Source organism: Artibeus jamaicensis, unplaced genomic scaffold (assembly GCF_021234435.1).
Source record: "Artibeus jamaicensis isolate MK-2021 breed Jamaican fruit bat unplaced genomic scaffold, CSHL_Jam_final contig_851, whole genome shotgun sequence".
NCBI classification, from domain to species: domain Eukaryota; kingdom Metazoa; phylum Chordata; class Mammalia; order Chiroptera; family Phyllostomidae; genus Artibeus; species Artibeus jamaicensis.
Genome location: NW_026521986.1, coordinates 1,424,483 through 1,442,745, shown reverse-complemented (window position 1 = coordinate 1,442,745; position 18,263 = coordinate 1,424,483). Strand labels below are relative to the sequence as shown.

The 18,263-nt window shown below is 36.9% G+C and overlaps 1 protein-coding gene across 8 annotated transcripts in view; it reads right to left on the bottom strand.

The window, feature by feature from the left end:
- KIAA0586 (KIAA0586 ortholog) overlaps positions 1–18,263 on the bottom strand; it is a 94,728-nt gene that overhangs the window by 29,056 nt on the left and 47,409 nt on the right. For all 8 annotated transcript variants that reach the window (XM_053673332.1, XM_053673333.1, XM_053673335.1 and 5 more), the window contains 2 exons: positions 13,186–13,334; positions 8,096–8,204 (listed from right to left, as the gene is read on the bottom strand). In XM_053673332.1, coding sequence (XP_053529307.1) covers positions 8,096–8,204; positions 13,186–13,334 — 258 coding nt within the window. The remainder of the gene's footprint in view (positions 1–8,095; positions 8,205–13,185; positions 13,335–18,263) is intronic.

The following is an 18,263-nucleotide window of genomic DNA, read 5'->3' as shown; positions in this document are numbered from 1 at the left end:
AGTTTAAGTTGTATAATATTGTTGCTTAGGTCTTATTATCTTACTGACTTTTTATTTGCTTTTAATAATTATTACTTAGAAGTTTTAACATCTCCAACTATGACTGTAAATTCGTCTGTTTTTCCCTCAGAGTTCTACCAATCTTTTCTTCAGGTATTTTGAAGTAGTGATGTTAGATACATACATAGTTAAGACCACTGTATATTTTCCTGATGAATTAACCCTTTATCATTATCTGATGTCCTTCTATATCTCTGGTAATACTCTTTGTTTTTAGTCTTATTTTTGTATGTCTGATATTCATATAGTCACTCAGGTTTCTTTTCATTTGTTTGCATTGTTTATCCTTTCCCTATCCTTTTACTTTTAACATATGTCTTTGTATTGTATTTAAAACAAGTTTTTGTTAACAACATAAGTAGATATTTTAATCCAGTCTGACAGGCTCTGTCTTTTAACTGGTATGTTTATTTACACTTAACGTAAGTTATTTATATGTGATTGAATTTAAGTCAATCATCTTGCTATCTCCTTTTTGTTCTTTTTGTTGTTGTTGCTCCTTTTCCCCTCATTTTATGCCTGCTTTCGGAGTACTTGAGTAGTTTTAATTAAGTACTATTTTCAAAGTATTTTAATGATTACTCTAGAGTTTACAATATGGATCTACATCTATCCCTTATTATAGTCCGCTTTTAAGTAACATTATATCACAACATATATTGTAAGGACCTTTTGTCAGTACACTTTTGATTCTTCCAGGCCATATTTCATGCTTTCATTGTCATTTCGTTTCATAGGCTCCATAAATAGATAATATATTACATTATTTTTGCTTTATACAGTCAATTATCTTTTATAGTGATTGAAAATAAAAATTCTTCTATTTATACCTTCGTTTTAACCATGTCAAAAGCTCTTCATTTCTTTAATCCAAGCTTTCTTTCTGGTATCACTTAATTTTTATCTGAAAAATCTCCTTTAACTTCTTTTGTAATACATGCCTGCCTCTTAGGTTTCATCTACCTTTTAAAAAGTTTTTTTTTTTTTTTGCCTTCATTTTTGAAAAGCATTTTTGCTAGCTCTGAATTCTGGATTGACTTTTTCTTTCCTTTCATCACTTTAAAACGGCATACCATTGTCTTCTGACTGTCTTCATTGTCTTCTGATTTGTAATGAGAAATTGATGTATTTCTTTATTTTGTAAGTAATATACCTTTTGCCTCTGGCTTCTTACAATATTTTCTCTTTCTCTTTGGTTTTTAGAAGTTTGAATATGATGTATCTAACTATTTTTCCTTTTAATGTTGCTTGGAGTTCTGAGATTCTTGGATCTGTAGTTAATTTTTCTTAAAAAATTATTGTTCATCATCTCTTCAAGTATTCTTTCTTTTCTGTTTGCTGGGATTCCAATTATTGTGTGTTAGGATATTCGACATTGCTCTTGGATGTTCAGACTTTTTAAAAACTTTTCTTCCTCTTTGTGATTCAGTTTCTATTGACTGTTGTCAAGTTTATTCATTCCTTGGCTATGCTGAGTCTACGGATAAGCCCACTACAGTCATCCTTCATTTCTACTACTGCTTTCCCTCTCACATTTCTATTTGGCCCTTTCTTATAATTTCCACTTCTCTGCTCAAATCCCCATCTGTACATACATGTTTTGTCTAGTTTCCTACTAATGTAATGATTTCTACATTCATAATAGTGATTTTAAGTTCCCTGACAGTTCTAACAACTGAGTCATCTGTGAGTCTTACTGTCTTAACTGCTGGGTCTCTTAAATGTGAGTAGTGGTTTTCTTGTTATTTTGTCTTTGATTTTGAACAAATATCAGACATTGCTTGTTAAGACAACAGAGAATTGGAAATAGGGACACTTCTTCTTCAGGTAGATCATCAATGTGTGGAATTGAGTCAATCAAATCAAGAGTTAAATTGGTTTTGAGTTTTGTTGTTGCTGCAGTTAACTTTGGTGTACCACCAGGTCCAAAATCCTCTGGTGCTGCGTTTAGGGTGGGTCCTAGGACACCAGAGGGTTTCTCTCAATATTCCCCTTCCACCTTCAGCTTTCATCTTCACTGTGCACTTGCAACAAAGGAGGTTTCTCCTCTTTACACTCTCACACCTCGCCCAATGTTAGACTGCTGCTGCTTGTTACTCGGTAATTGTTGACCACGTGGCAGGAAAGGACTCATTCTCTGTTGTCCTGATACAGTGTCAGTTGCAGGCAGGTCCTGTATGCCTTGCTGTTGTGATGGGGCTTTCTCAGTGATTTTCTCTCTCTTCCCTATGGCAACCAAACTCTGACTTGTTGCTTTAGCAAGTTTTATGCAAGTGAGTTTCCTATTCTCTTCTAGCAATGAGACCTCTAGTAGTATTGATATAAGACTGTGAGACCAAGACTATTTCCTTCCTCTTCCCTAAGTGGGGATGATTTCTTCCTTCAGCCTTCCCCCGCCACAGTAGGTTTTCACCTATACTCTGGAGGTGACAGATATGCTGCCCCTTTTCCAGTGACTTAAGGCTTTTGTTTTTACAGGCAGAGTCTAAATGGGACATCCAGTCTTTCCGGAACTCTCTTCTTCTAGGCCTGTACCCATGAAGGAGAATCTCTCTAGTGTCTTGCCCTGCCTCCCAATCTCCTTTTTCTAGAGGTCTGTGGAGAAGAGGGAATAAATAAACTTTCTTTGTATCAGCTGCTACCAATGGTTCTAACAACCCACTAAAAAGGCTTAACCAAATACATTTTATCTGCTTGTAAGGTGCACTGTGTCTCCTCCTGTGACCGAGCTCTGGCACACTGATTTCCTGCTTGTGTCCCATCTTCTAAGAGGACCCGTCTTCCCTTGGGCTTTAGGCCACTTCGTTACTCTTCACCGTCAGCTCTCTGACGGGTCTGAGAAATTGTGTGAGTTCCTCGTTTATGTGCCACTGTAGTACAGGTACAGTGACAGTGGCACTCTTCCCACCTCTCTCATGCAGGCTGCAAACATCTTAAAGTGATCTTACAACATGGATTTGCAGGAGACATCTGTTCAGGCAATGCTTTTCACATACTTGTATTTGTGGAATTGGGGCAGATTATTACTCTGTGCTCCATCCCCTTCCTAGAGAAGGAGATCCATACACATGATTGGGAAATCACTCGTCATTACTTAAGAACAAAAAAAATCCATGTAAGAACTTTTAACTGTGATTTTAAAATTACTAAAATCAATCATAATTCTGATAAATATTGGAGTTTAGTTATATTTCAAACAGAAAGGCAAAAAATGTACTACTTCATTGAAGAAAGATGATTTCATTTGCACATGTGTTTGGAAATACTTTCTAAATATACATAAGCTTTGACCTCCCTAATTCTAATATATTTAAAGTCACAATTACTGTACGTGGGATATAAAAGGTGCTAACATAGCTAGGCATTAAACTCAGGACATAATGTAAAAAAAAGCCATCTATGATTCTGTAAATTTATTTCCAACAAAAATGTAACCTGCTTTTGATAAATTGCTGAGTTATGTTTATTACTTTTAGCATTTGACACACATTTTCTGAGCAACATATATAATCTACAAATAAGAAAACTGAAGAATGCTGTGATTTTCACAGATATTGACAAAGAATCTGTCTCAGCATATAAACACGAAATATATGATCTAATTTTTCCCATTAATTATAGTATAGCATGATTGATTTTATCATTATAACTTATTATAATGATCTTAACATTTTAAAACTAAAGGAAGAAAATATCTTTCTAAAGTTAGCTTTAAAGATTTTTAATACATCACTCTGTAGAGTTTAATTGTTCCTGGGTTCACAACGAATAAATGGGTTTAAACCCAGTTTCTCATTTGTATCGAAGAAAGTTAACTTGCATAGTGAAAGGGAAAATAGTTAAAATGACTTATTAAAATCACTTTAAAGGTTGCTTTCACTATAAAATCTTCAGACACACTAGTTGGGACAAAGAATCAGATGATCAGATACCACTGTATCATGTGGTCAAAACTTACCCAATGAATTCAATACCAAATGAAAGAGTTTTACTCTTAGACTCCAAAATGTCATCTGTCAGAACAATCAGTTCAATCTCTTATGTTAAAATATGAAAGTAACAATCAAGGGAGTAGAGGAACAAGGATTTTACAGATTTCCCCGAAGCACAGTGCTAGGACCTGTGTCCTAACATATCTTCAGTTACCCAGTGAAATACAAACTCTCCCCTGGAACAAACATAATTTGGGGTCAAGGATTCTTAGAAGCATTTATCTACCAGACAAGATGTGGTTTTGATTCCCTTGTGAAAAGGTAAATTTCCTTCATTATCTTCAAGGCCTCTGTATGAGATAGGATTGAATTCTTTCAAGGTCACCCAAAGTGCTGGGAACCCTGAAGGATTATTTTGGCACTCTGGCTTTCATATTCTCTGAAACATTTGGCAGTGTCTCAACAAATAAAATAAAACCCCACAAAATTTATGGAAATAAAGTCATAACTGACTGTATTTGCCAAAGCAATCATATTCACTCAAACAATATTCAGCATAGAGATATGTATCAATTATAAAATGAAACACTTGTATTTTATTTTAAATACTCTACTAATAGCGCACTGATATTTTTTTATTTGTCTTAGTCAAAGCTGACATAGGTCTGCTCTCCTAACTTCTGTATTAGATGTAAAATTGAATTTAAAAATTTACACAGATTAGGACATCCACCAAGATGGAGGCATAGGTGGAAACATTGTGCCTTCTCACACAACCAAGTTTAAAAACAACAAAGTTTTAGAAACAAAAATGCAGCCAAACCACAGAAAATTGAACTATATGGAAGTCCGACAAGGAACCCTGTAGCCAGACCTGTAAAAGGGGCGGAGCCAGCAGCAGAGCCGGTTGGACAAGAAAGATCCCCCCCCCCCCATGACCCAGGCAAGCAGGCAGCTATGGGCGGAACCCAGGTGTGGAGTAGCAACGGGCTGACCAAGGTCACACATTCACTTATTCACGCGCAGATAAGCCAACAAAGGAGCGAGCAGTTAGACAGACCTCACAGGACCCAGCGGCGGGAAGCAGCAGAGGGGACCGTCATTATCCCTCTTTGACCCGGCCCCCCACATACAGAGTAACAACCCAGCGACCTGGGTGGCCCTGCCCTGGTGAACACCTAAAGCTCCGCCCCTCATACATAACAGGTGCAAACAGACCAAAACATGGCTCAAAAAAAACTCAAATCCCCAGAGCTGATAACTCTAAGTGACCAAGAAATTGCCAACCTATCAGAGGCACAGTTCAAAACACTGGTGATCAGGATGCTCACAGAACTGGTTGATTTTAGTCACAAATTAGAGGAAGATATGAAGGCTAAACTAATTGAAATGAAGGGAAATGCACAGAAAACCAATAGTGATGAAAAGGAAACTGGGACTCAAATCAATTGAGTGGACCAGAAGGAAGAAAAAATGACCAAACAGAAAAGGATGAAGAAACATGAATTCCAAAAAAGGAGGAGAGGCTTAGGAACCTCCAAGACATCTTTAAACTCTCCAACGTCTGAATTATAGGGGTACCAGAAGGGGAAGAGAAACAGCAAGTGGAAAACTTATTTGAACAAATAATAAAGGAGAACTTCCCCAATCTGGCAAAGGAAATAGACTTCCAGGAAGTCCAGGAAGCTCAGAGAGGCCCAAAGAAGTTGGACTCAAGAAGGAACACACCAAGGCACATCATCATTACATTAGCCAAGATTCAAATGAAGGAGAGAATCCTAGAAGCAGCAAGAGATAAGGGGACAGTCACCTACAAAGGAGCTCCCATCAGACTGTCAGCAGATTTCTCAAAAGAGACCTTACAAGCAAGAAGGGGCTGGAAAGAGGTATTCCAAGTCATGAAATCCAAAGACCTACATCCAAGATTGCTCTAACCAGCAAAGCTTTCATTTAGAATGGAAGGACAGATAAAGTGCTTCTCAGATAAGATCAAATTCAAGGAGTTCATCACCACCAAGCCCTTATTATATAAAATGTTAATGGGATTTATCTAAGAAAAAGAAGATTAAAAAGGTGAACAGTGAAAGGACAGCAAACTCACAGTTATTAACAACCACACCTAAAACAGAAGCAAACTAAGAGGACAGCTAGATCAGGGGCAAACCACAGAAATGGAGATCACATGGAGGGTTAGCAACAGGGGAGTAGGAGGAGGAGAAGGGGGGAGAATGTACAGAAAAGAAGTACCATAGATGGTAGGTAGAAAATAGATAGGGGGAGGGTAAGAATAGTAGGGGAAATATAGAATCTAAAGAACTTGAGACATGTGGTCATAAACTAAAGGGGGGGAATGGTGGGGGAGGGGGTGTGCAGGGTCGAGGGGAATGAAGGGGGGAATAGAACAACTGTAATGGCATAATCAATAAAATATATTAAAAAAAATTTAGACAGATTAAGTCCACTGTTCTAAACTTTAAATAAAACTTCTTTCTACTAGTAACACCTTGGTTTCTTTTATTCTTATGATTTTATTAAGTGTTAATTGGACATTATTTAATGATCTTGTGGTCAGACATTCATTTCCATGAGAGTAAAAACAATGTCACTTTCCTGAAGACATTTACAAAAGAAGGTATTTTCCTACTTGTTGAGAAAAGTGATCATTTTATTACATATAACATCCCCAAGAAGATAAATTCATTTATAATTTTAGATATTATAATTTTGTATTTATTTTCTTTAAATAGTTTATTTATTTATTTTTAGACAGAGGGAAAAGGGAGGGAGAAAGAGAACGAGAGAAACATCAATGTGTGGTTGTCTTTCACATGCCCCCCACCAGGACCAAGCCTGCAACCCAGGCACATGCCCCAACCAGGAATCAAACCGACGACCCCATGGTTTGCGGGCCCACACTCAAGCACTGAGCCTCACCAGCCAGGGCAGAAATTATAATTTGTTAAAAGCTAAGTTAAATATACAGTTACTGGACAAGAGCGGTAACAGCACTCAGGAGAAGGACACCAAGTCAACCCTGGTACTGCATCAGAGACATTCACGTGTTCTACATACTGTCATGACTGATTTTTAAATACCATGAGGAGAGTTTCACAGGTAAATTTTCATAGGAGTCTAAAATATAATATTAACACTACTACATTGTGGTTAGGTTAAAAAAGCAGTCAGGAGAGCAAAGTTCTGAGAAGCTGGAGCAAGAGAGGTTCAGAAAACAAATGTAAATATCTAAACCTCACACAGCATGACTTTGATAAATATCTTGGTGCTACCTAATTTAGGTCTTCCCCCAAATGCCAAATGATTAGTTATATTTGCAATTATATTGGCATTCAGTAAATCAGATTATAAAAGCAAAGAAAAATATACCACTGCTTAAAATATTCCTAACACTCCTTCCTGGTTTGTGAAGAGAAAGTTTTAAACATTGGACATCTTAAGTTCTATTGCCAAATTTCAGAATATATGTTACATAAAATTTAAATGACTAGAAGCTAGAAGGCAAATAAAACCAAAAGCCAAGTGCCTTGCAGAATCTTCAAGACAACATCAAAATGCTGTGAGGCAGGTTACAGAATTAAAGTCAACCACATAATTTTGGTCATCAAACAACAGTACAGAAAAGTTCATCTGTGTGACAGCGTTTAATGTGAGAATCCTTTGCTTTTTCAGTTATCCTTGTTCAACATCACCACACAACACTAACTAGCCTTTGCAAAGCACCTTAACAGCCATACCCCTGCCTTTATCTTAATTTAAAACACACAACCACAATAGAGATATAGACCTATTTATAGATAAAAAGTCAGACATTCAACTGTACAAGAACCAAAAGGTAAGATTAAAAAGAAAACACTATCTGAGAGTTTTTAAAAATCCATTAGAAACAGAGTTTATTGGTAAAAAGAACAAATATACCATCAAATAGGATGCCAAATTCTTTATTCCAATGGACTAAACGAGAAAAACCAAACAAAAAGAAAACTTAGAAACAAGATGTAAATAAATAAAGAATTCTCACAATATATTTGTTCAGTAATCAGGACAAGTATCAAACTATTATATTATCACAAGAAAACGAATCTTACCTTGTTGCTCTGAGAGTACAATATCAGGTTTACTTCTGACACGTATTATATGAGTCTGTGCTGGCCGGTGTTGAACTTGAGTAACATCTTGGTTTTGCTTTTGTTGGTACTAAAGAATTTAAGACATGAAGTCACAGCATTATTTTTAAAGTTACTTTAAACTAATTTGAGCAATTAAATTACTTAGGTGTTTATTATATAAAATTTGAATATTTCATCTGCCTTCTAATTGCCAAAATGTTACTATGGTAAAGACACTGCAAATAAAACCATTAAAAATATTTGAATAGCCATGACCAGTGTGGCTCAGTGGGTTGAGTGTCATCCTGCAAACCGAAAGGTTGCTTGTTCAATTCCCGGTCAAGGCACCTGTTTGGATTGCAGGCCAGGTGCCTAGCTGGGGGCATGCAAGAGACAACAGAGTGATGTTTCTCTCACACACTGATATATCTCTCCTCTTTCTCCCTCCCTTCCCCTCTCTCTAAAAAATAAATAAAATCTTTAAATCATTTGTCTATTTTTACTAGAAAATTCAGAGCTACTTATAAATCAAACTATTTTAGATACTTACTGGATTTAGACAGAATAAAAACTTAATTTGGAGAGTTGTAAGCTCTCCCATATAACTATTTTTGCACAACATGAAAATCTGCACACCGCATTGCAAATTTCAAAGAGCTTTTACATATAGTAACGCCATTAATTCTCACGAGTGTGAGATGTGCTGTTCCCCTCCTTTGCCACTCAGGAACTGTGCACTCTGCCACACGCCCAACACTGCTCCTCCTCACCCATAGCTCACCCAAATTTGAAGTCTACAGCAGCCACACGTCCCATCACAATTTCACGTCACAAACTGTGACAACTTGAGGCATTTTCTTCCTCCCTTTCCTATTTTATGAGCCTAATTATAAACGCGTCCCTGAAAACAACTACCAGGTATACTTTGACAATAACTTAAAAAGATATCTCTAGACTCATCAACAGATAAGAGCACAGAAGACTCTGAAACACCTGTCTACGTGGACTCAAACGGAACCGCCCCAGCGCTGGCAGGCACCTGTTCATCCAAGTTACTAAAAGTGAGTAACTTTAGACTGTAGTAGTAACTGGTCTTCTAAGCTTGGAGTTGTTGGTTCTGCAGGGTTCTGCCTTGAAGGACGTACTGCTTTGGTGTACATCTGTAAGACGGGTACTATGACTATCTCTGCCTGCTTCAGCTCAGGACATCTCTGTTGGCTCTCCTCCATAACCATGGTGATTGAGAGCCGAGTGCTGGGGGGCTAAACTGCTCATGTTCAAATCTGGCTATCATTTTCTAGCTTTGACCCTGGGCAAGTTATTAACTCCTCATACCTCAGTTTCCTCATTCATAAAATGGGGATAATAATATTAAGTATCTCATTAGGTTGTTATAAGAATTAAATGAATTAACTATGTAAAGAACTTGCAATAGCATCTGGCAGAGTAAACACTAGAAGTGTGCTGTTGTTATTACTCGCCATATTTCTGTGTTAAAGAAATCTAACGAATGATTTTTGGAGGCCCATTCTTCCAGTAACTTCATGGTTTTATCTTAAAATAGGCCAACCATTAAAGGAAAGCAATTGTTCTTTTATTTTTAAATAGTTTTATTGAGGTATAATTGATAGACAATAATCTTCATATATTTAATGAGTACAACTTTCTAAGTTTTGGCATATGTGTAGACCCATGGAACTATCACCAAAATCAAGAAAGAATAATGAATATGTCCACCAATCTCAAAAGTTTTCTCATATCCCTTTGCATTCCCTGCCATTACTACTGATGACTTTGCATTTTCTAGAATTTTATATAAGTAAAATCACAGAACATACACATTTGGAGAAGGGTCGGCTTCTGTCCTTCAACATAACTTTCATGAGAATCACCCGTGTTAGTGTATGTTTCAGTAGTCTGTGGCTTTTACTGCTGAGAAGTATTTCATTGAATAGATTATACTATAATTTTTACATTCACCAACTGATGCCAGTTTTGGGGTACTAACAAGTAAAGTTACTGTGAACATTTATATACTAGTCTTTGGATAAACATACATTTTAGATTCTCTTGGGTAAATACTTAGAAGTAAAATGCCTGGGTCATATGGTAGGTATATGTTTCACTTTTTAAAGAAATCGCCAAATTGTTTTCCAAAGTGGCTGAATCATTTCATATTCCCAACCACCAGTGCACGGCAGTCCACTTGCTCCACATCTTCGCCAACACCTGACATCTGTCTTTCTAATTTTAGATATTCTAATGGGTATGTAACAGTACTTCTTTGTGAGGCAACCTACTGAAATTAGAGAAGGTATTCACCAATGATACATCTGATAAGTGGCTAATATCCAAAATTTATAAAGAACATACAACTCAACACCAAAAAGCATACCATCCAATTTAAAAAATGGGCAGAGGATCTATATAGATATGGCCAATAGACATGTGAAAAGATGCTCAATATCACTAACCATCAGTGAGGTACAAATTAAAACCACAATGAGCTATTGCCTAACACCTGTCAGAATGGCTATCGAAGGTAAATCAACAAAAACAAGCACTGACAAGGGTGTGGGGAGAAGGGAACCCTAGTGCACTGCTGGTGGGAATGCAGACTGGTGCAGCTCCATAAGGGTGTGCTCCATAAACAATCTTTATTTTACATATTTTTGGCTTCCATCCTCAACACCATGCAATGCTACACAATACCATGCAATGAATACTTACTGAGTACATTAACCCACAGTGAGAAATCCATTGCTATTATGCAGACATAAAACTGTACTTAATACCATGAGTACTTTTTCCTCTTGGAGAGTAATTATCCTATTTTTTCAGTATGTAAGATAGCATGAACCACTGGCTAAAACTCAGTTTGAAATTCCTTATCTTTCACGGTAACACCATAACACCTTTTCCAAATTTTAATGTGAAAAACATTTATTGAGTACCTACTACATAGAAATTACTGAGGTTGATATGCATGGAGTTACAGAGGTGTGAATGACCATGGGTACCCAACAAGCAAACAGGCATTTAATATACATTATTTTTAATCTTTAATTTAAAGATGAGGAGACTTCCGCCAAGATGGAAGTTTAGGTGGATGTGCCTTGCCTCCTCACACAACCAAGTTTAGGGACAACTAAATATTAGCATCAGAAAACACAACCAGAACACGGAAAACTGAACTTTTCGGAAGTCCGCTAACAACAAATTCTTCGGCCCGACCGGTAAGGGGCAAAACCAGCGTCGGTGAGGAGTTGCAAAGGAGGGCTCGGTCGGACCCGGGCGCGGAATCCAGACGCGCGAATCCAGTCGCACGGGTTCCAAACCCAGGATTGGACCTAGTGAGCGACCGAGCGGCCCACCGGGTGAGCGACTACGGAGGAGTCAGTGGGGAGGCGGTGGCAGCGAGTTGACTGTGGTTGCCCGGTTGCGCGCGGGTAAGGGAGTGAGCGGTCGGACCAGCGGCTGCGGCGGCGGCGGCCATTTCCCCGCCCTGACCACGCCCCCACATACAGCGTCACAACCCAGCGACCTGGGAATCCAAGGCGCCGCTTCTCTCACTTAAAGGGCCAGAACAGACCAAAAATGTCGCAGGGGGACCTCAAAGCCCCGGAGATAAATCTAAGTGACGAAGAAATAGCAAATCTCTCAGACGCACAGTTTAAAACACTGGTCATCGGCTTCCTCACAGATCTGGTGGACTATAGCCACAAATTAGAGAAACATATGAAGGCTAAATTAAGGGAAATGAATGGAATTCCACAGGAAACCCATAGAGATGAAAAAAAACTGGGACTCAAATCAATGGAGTGAACCAGAAGGAAGAAAAAAATGTTCAATCAGAAAGGAATGAAGATATAAGAATTCAGAAAAAATGAGGAGAAGCTTAGGAACCTCCAGGACATCTATAAACGCTCCAATATCCGAATTATAGGGGTACCAGAAGGGGGAAAGACACAACCACCAGTAGAAAAACTATTTGAACAAATAATAAAAGAAAATTTCCCCAATCTGGCAAAGGAAACAGACTTCCAAGAAATCCAAGAAGCCCAGAGAGTACCAAAAAAGTTGGACTCAAGAAGAAACACACCAAGGCATATCATAATTACATTAGCCAAAATTAAAACGAAGGAGAGAATCCTGGAAGCAGCAAGAGCTAAGGGGACAATCACCTACAAAGGAGTCCCCATCAGGCTGTCAGCAGATTTCTCAAAAGAGACCTTACAGGCAAGAAGGGGCTGGAAAGAAATATTCCAAGTCATGAAATCTAAAGACCTACAACCAAGATTGCTCTACCCAGCAAAACTTTCATTTAGAATGGAAGGACAGATAAGGTGCTTCTCAGATAAGACCAAATTCAAGGAGTTCATCATCACCAAGCCCTTATTATATGAAATGTTAAAGGGACTTATCTAAGAAAAAGAAGTTAAAGAAACATGAACAGTGAAAGGACAACAAACTCACAGTTATTAAGAACCACACCTAAAACGAAAGCAAACTAAAAGGACAGCTAGATCAGGAGTGGAAACATAGAAATGAAGATCTCAAGGAGGGTTAGCAACAGGGGAGTGGGAGGAGGAGACGGGGAGAGAAGGTACAGAAAACAAGTAGCATAGACAGTAGATAGAAAATAGATGGGGGGGGGGCAAGAATAGTATGGGAAATATAGAACCTAAAGGACTTGAGACACATGGACATAAGCTAAAGGGGGGTAATGGTGGGGTTGGGGGGGCAGGGTGGAGGGGAATGAAGGGGGGAATAGAACAACTGTAACAGCATAAACAATTCAAAAAAAATAAATAAATTTATTTAAAAAAATTAAAAAAAAATAAATAAAGATGAGGTCACTGAGGCTTAGAAAAAGGCTAAGTAATCTGTTCAAGGTCATGGCAGGAAATGAAGCAAGCTAAGATTTATCTCCAGGTCTAAGTAAATAGAGGATTCATGATTTGATGCCGTCTAACTCCAAAGAATATGCTCCCGAGAGTGTACCAGGCCAAGGCAATATTGTTACCATTCTCATGTTACATAAAGTGCAAGTGCTACTAATTGGGTACCTGGGAAAAATCTGCTACTGGTAATTTAACATCATTTTCTTGTGCTGTCAAACTCGTTGTGGGAGGAGCCAGATGCAAATCTGGCTGCAGTTCCAATTCTTTCAAACTCATCGGACCATGACTAGCACATGAATCTTCATAACCATCACCTGTTTTCAAATATGTAAATGAAAAGTTAAAATAGTTTCATTTTACTTAGACAAAGAACAAAAAATTGGCCCAAATCACCAATATTTCTTACCTGCTGAATTAGAAAAAGCTACCAAACACCTGGTATGAAGCTTTCCTTGAAACGAAAACCAAAGCTTACAGAGAATGCAAAACATGCTTCCCCTCACACGAATCTGTGGAGTACTTTAGGGCTGCAATCAACAGCCTGCTTGTGCAGTCTACACCCAATCCCTATTCCTATACACCAACTCCTTAAGCTCCAGCTTGCCTCTCTATCATTAAGAGTCAGTACAGTATTTTCTATCTAAAATGCAGTCTTAAAGCAACAGGCAATTTCCTGGCTACAAACTGCTTCACTCTGTTCCATAAATATTTTTCTTCAAATGATTAAGTTAACTCTTTTCCTTACCCAGATGGCATCTCAATCAAATCAATAAAAAGAAGATAGTAAGAACAATAAGATATTATTTATCTAGTAACACATCACTGTACATTTATATTACACTTTATACTCTAAGCACCTTTATATACATTATCTCATTTAAGTTGAGTCTCCAAATCATTGTGTCAGGTTGGTAGGTCAGACAGTACTATAACTGTCTTTCATTGACAAAGCTAAGTTGCAGGGAAGTTAACTGTCCAAAAATCAGAGAGCTAGTAAAAAGGTACAAAGAAATAAAAACCCTCATCTTACAACTCCAACTCACTATTCTCTATTTCACATTCTTGTTAACATATTTCTAAGAAAATCCTGCTTTTCCTAATTAATGGCCATATTTTAAGTGTAGCCCAGCGTAGTCTATTTCATTTTAATCAACAGAGACACGGGGTTGGGCAAAAGTAGGTTTACGGTTGTGAGTATGCAAAACATTCTTATATTATTCCTGCATTATTACTTTAATTATTATTTTACTTCCCATACACCCATTGTAAACCTACTTTTTCCCCAGCTGTAGGCATGAAGCATTATACATAAACAATTTATTGTTTTAAATAAAATGATATTTTGAAGACCTCATACATTTTTTCCATTTAAAGGTAGTCTGTTGACAATTTCTTAGGTTTGGCAAATAATCATCCTCTAATATTTTTTGTTAATTTATATTTGTTGGTGGGTCTCACAAAAAGCAAAAGACATACACTGAGTTTTAAGTTTTTATGTGTATTAAGTATTTGTTATTTGATTTAATCTTTATTGTATTTTTCCCATTTTCATTTAATCCCCTTATGCCCCACCCTCTGAGTTCTAAGTTTTACCTTTTAATCTGTACAAAACAATTTTTCAACATCATTGCCTGTTTTCTCATTAAATTATCTACAATAACATAAGATTAATTTATAAAATGGTTATAATACCCATCACTCAGAGTCACTATTGTTCCAGGCCTCTATGGGCCTCTTGTGTTCATTACACCTCTTTCTAGTCCTGTATCACTTTCCCAACATTTTCTTAAGACTGGCAAATGAAATAAGATAAAAGAATTAGCACATATATATTTTCTTAAAGATTTTATTTATTCCTTTTTAAAGAGAGGGAAGGGAGGGAGAAAGAGAGGAAGCGAAACATCAATGTGTGGTTGCCTCTCTCACGCCCCCCATGGGGACCTGGCCTGCAACCCAGGCATGTGCCCTGACTGGGAATTGAACTGGTGACACTTTGGTTTGTAGGCGGGCACTCAATCCATTGAGCCACACCAGCCAGGGCAGCACATATAATATTAAAGGAGAAGAGATTGAAAACTTTGCACTGATCATATAGTTATATACCTAGAAAACCCAAAAGACTCTAGTGAGGGAAAAAACTCTATTACAATTAATAAGAGAACTTGATAATATGACCGGATGCTAAATAAATATGTGAAATAATTAGCTTTTTTCTATATTGTAATAATATATACATAATAATGAAAAATAACCCTTTATTATTGTGACAAGAACTATAACATAATTAAGAATAAAATTATTTAAAAGGTATAGGATCCACATAAAAAATTATAAAATTTAATGAAAGAACACAAAATAAGATCTGAATAGTAAAATATACCACAAAAATGTCAATTTCCCCCAATATTAATATATAAACTAGTACAATTCTAAATGGGATAATTTTAATTGAAAATTTTAGAGTCTGTATGGAAGAATAAATGCCTGAGAATAGCCAAGAAAAGTATAAAAAATTATTTTAAAAAGGGAAACTTGCCCTATCAGATAACAGAATGTGCCATAAAGACATAGTAATCGAATATATTTTTAGATCACAAAGAATGTTTTAGATCTAGAATACAAAAAAATTACTCCTAAAGAATCCAGAAAATTACTCCTACATATATGGGCCCTTAACATAAGAACTGGTTAATATTAATATTTCCATTCAGTAGGAAAAAGACAGCTTACGTAATAATTGATGCTGACACAACTGGCTATTTATCTGGAAGAAAATCAAACTGAAATTCTACTTTACACCATTTGCAAAAATAAATTCCAATTAGACTTGAAATATAAATATATACTAAATAATGGAAATCTTGCAAAAAAACAAAAAAACTAGGAGACTATATGCAGAAGCTCGTGTGAGAGGAAACTTAACCAAGCCATGAAAACACAAAAAATATAAGACAGAAGTAACTATATAAAAAAATATAAATTATATAGGAAAGAAAGATCACATATAATGCCAATGAACAAAGTATAAATTTGGAAAACAAATGGCAGAAAACATCTAAGACATAAAAAAAATTACAAGAAAAATGTAAAATCTAACAGATGGGGAAAGCCCTTATGTAGGCAATTTATAAAAGAGCAAATTCACATGGCCAACAAACATGAAAAGACGTATAAATGCACCAGCAGTCAGAGACATATATTTATATTTCGAGTAACCCAGACAGAAACATTAATGTACACAATTTCTGGAGGAGATGCAGGGGAAAGGCTCTAATAAACTACTGATGAAAATAAACTGGTTTGAACTTTTAAGACAGCAACTTGGCATATCTATTTTAAAATTAAAAATATATTTGCCCTTGAACCCAATAACTACTTCTGGGAAACTCTTCAAAGATTATTTTGCGTCTTTTTGTTACCCAACCCAACCTGAGAGACTCAGAATTAAAAACAGTTGTAGGGACAAGGGGTTGCAGACAGGACACTTTCTGAGCAGGGGTAGGGAGAGGCAGAGCAAGAACAGATCAGACTCTGTAATCGAAGTTATTAAAAATCAATATAAAAGGCAGGGGATTAGCCACCAGCAGAAATGAGGATACTCAGGCTTCATTCTTCCACGGTTAACCATTACATAAAAAATACTTGAAACAAGATAATTCTCTATAGGCACATTCCTCTTAGGTGACTGTGGATAGTTTCTGATTCTATTAAATACATGTAAGAAAGTATTTTCACATAAATCAAGTATTATTAAAGATAGTAATAAGCACTGTGCTAATGACTTTATATGCATTCTCATTTACTACTCCTAATAACTTCATGATGTGAATACTATTTATGGTAACCAGACTCCAAGATGCCCCCTGATCCCTGCTCCAGGTATTCGCACATTTATATAGCCCCCTACTATGCTCTTCTAGGACTGGTCTGTGTTACTGATAGCATGTGGCATAAGTGACGGCATGTTCACTTCTGAAATTAGGTGATAAAAGACACTGAAGCTTCCATCTGGTTTGCTCACTTTCTCTCAGATGCCTCTCAGATCTCTCAGAGCAGACGCTCTCGGGGAAGCTGGCTGCTATATCATCATCAGTGCTACAGAAACGTTCATGTAGTGAGAAACTGAGGCCTGTTGCCAGCAGCCACACGAGTGAGTTTAGAAAACAGATCCTCCAGCCCCAACTGAAGCCTTCAGGTGACCTCCACTGCAAGCAACAGTTTGACTGCAACCTCATGAGAGATCCTGAGAAGCAATCAGCTAAGCCACTCCCAGATTCATGACTTTCAGAACTGTGTGAGATAATAAATGTCTGTTCTTCAGCTGCTAAACTTTGAGATTATCTGTTACGTAGCAAGCGATAACTAACACACTAATATCATCCCCATTTGATAGATGAAATAACTTAATATCTCCGATATTAAATTATTTGTGTCAAAATATCTTAAGTTATTTGACGCAAAATACACAGAACTAGAACTCAAACTGATATCTGAAACTTTAAAAGCCCAAATTCTTAGCTATTCTGCTATAATGCCTAATCTATATATTCAATTTTATGCCACATAACTTACTATTTTTTCCAACTAAATTAAACCAATATCTTCAGTGTGTGCCTACTATTAAAAATGTACTGCACTGTAGGTAATCTGCTAGTCTCCATCACAGGTACAAGGAGGGCTGAATAGGATATGTTCTTGTAGATTTTATTCTGTAACAATTTAACAAGCGTCTAGTTGCCCTGGGGTACCTATCAGCTCTCAAGCGATCTGCGAGGGCCACCTAGTGTCAATTCTGTTTAACTGCAATCTGCACGGATAGCTGGATACAAATGTCACACTTTATTTCTTTAATCCTACTAATTTAGAATATTTTAAAAGAACGCAAACATTTAATGCTCTCATTATGTAGCCCAAATGACAAATAATTCCAGTCTCACTTTATATTAATTCCCATGGGAAATTCGGTCTTGAATTTCTTTAAATATAATGTGTTCATTCGCTCAGTACAAAAACTGATTTGTTACCCCAGATGCTGTGGCCCAGTGGTTCCAGCACCAGTCTATAAACCAACAGTTCAATTCCCAGTCAGGACACATGCCTGGGTTTGGTCTAGCTGATCGGTATTTCTCTCACATATTGATGTTTCTCTCCCTCTCTTTCTCCCTCCCTTACCTTCTCTCTAAAAACTAAACAAAATCTAAAAATTAAAAACGAAAAACCTCTGAGACTTTAAGTACTCTATA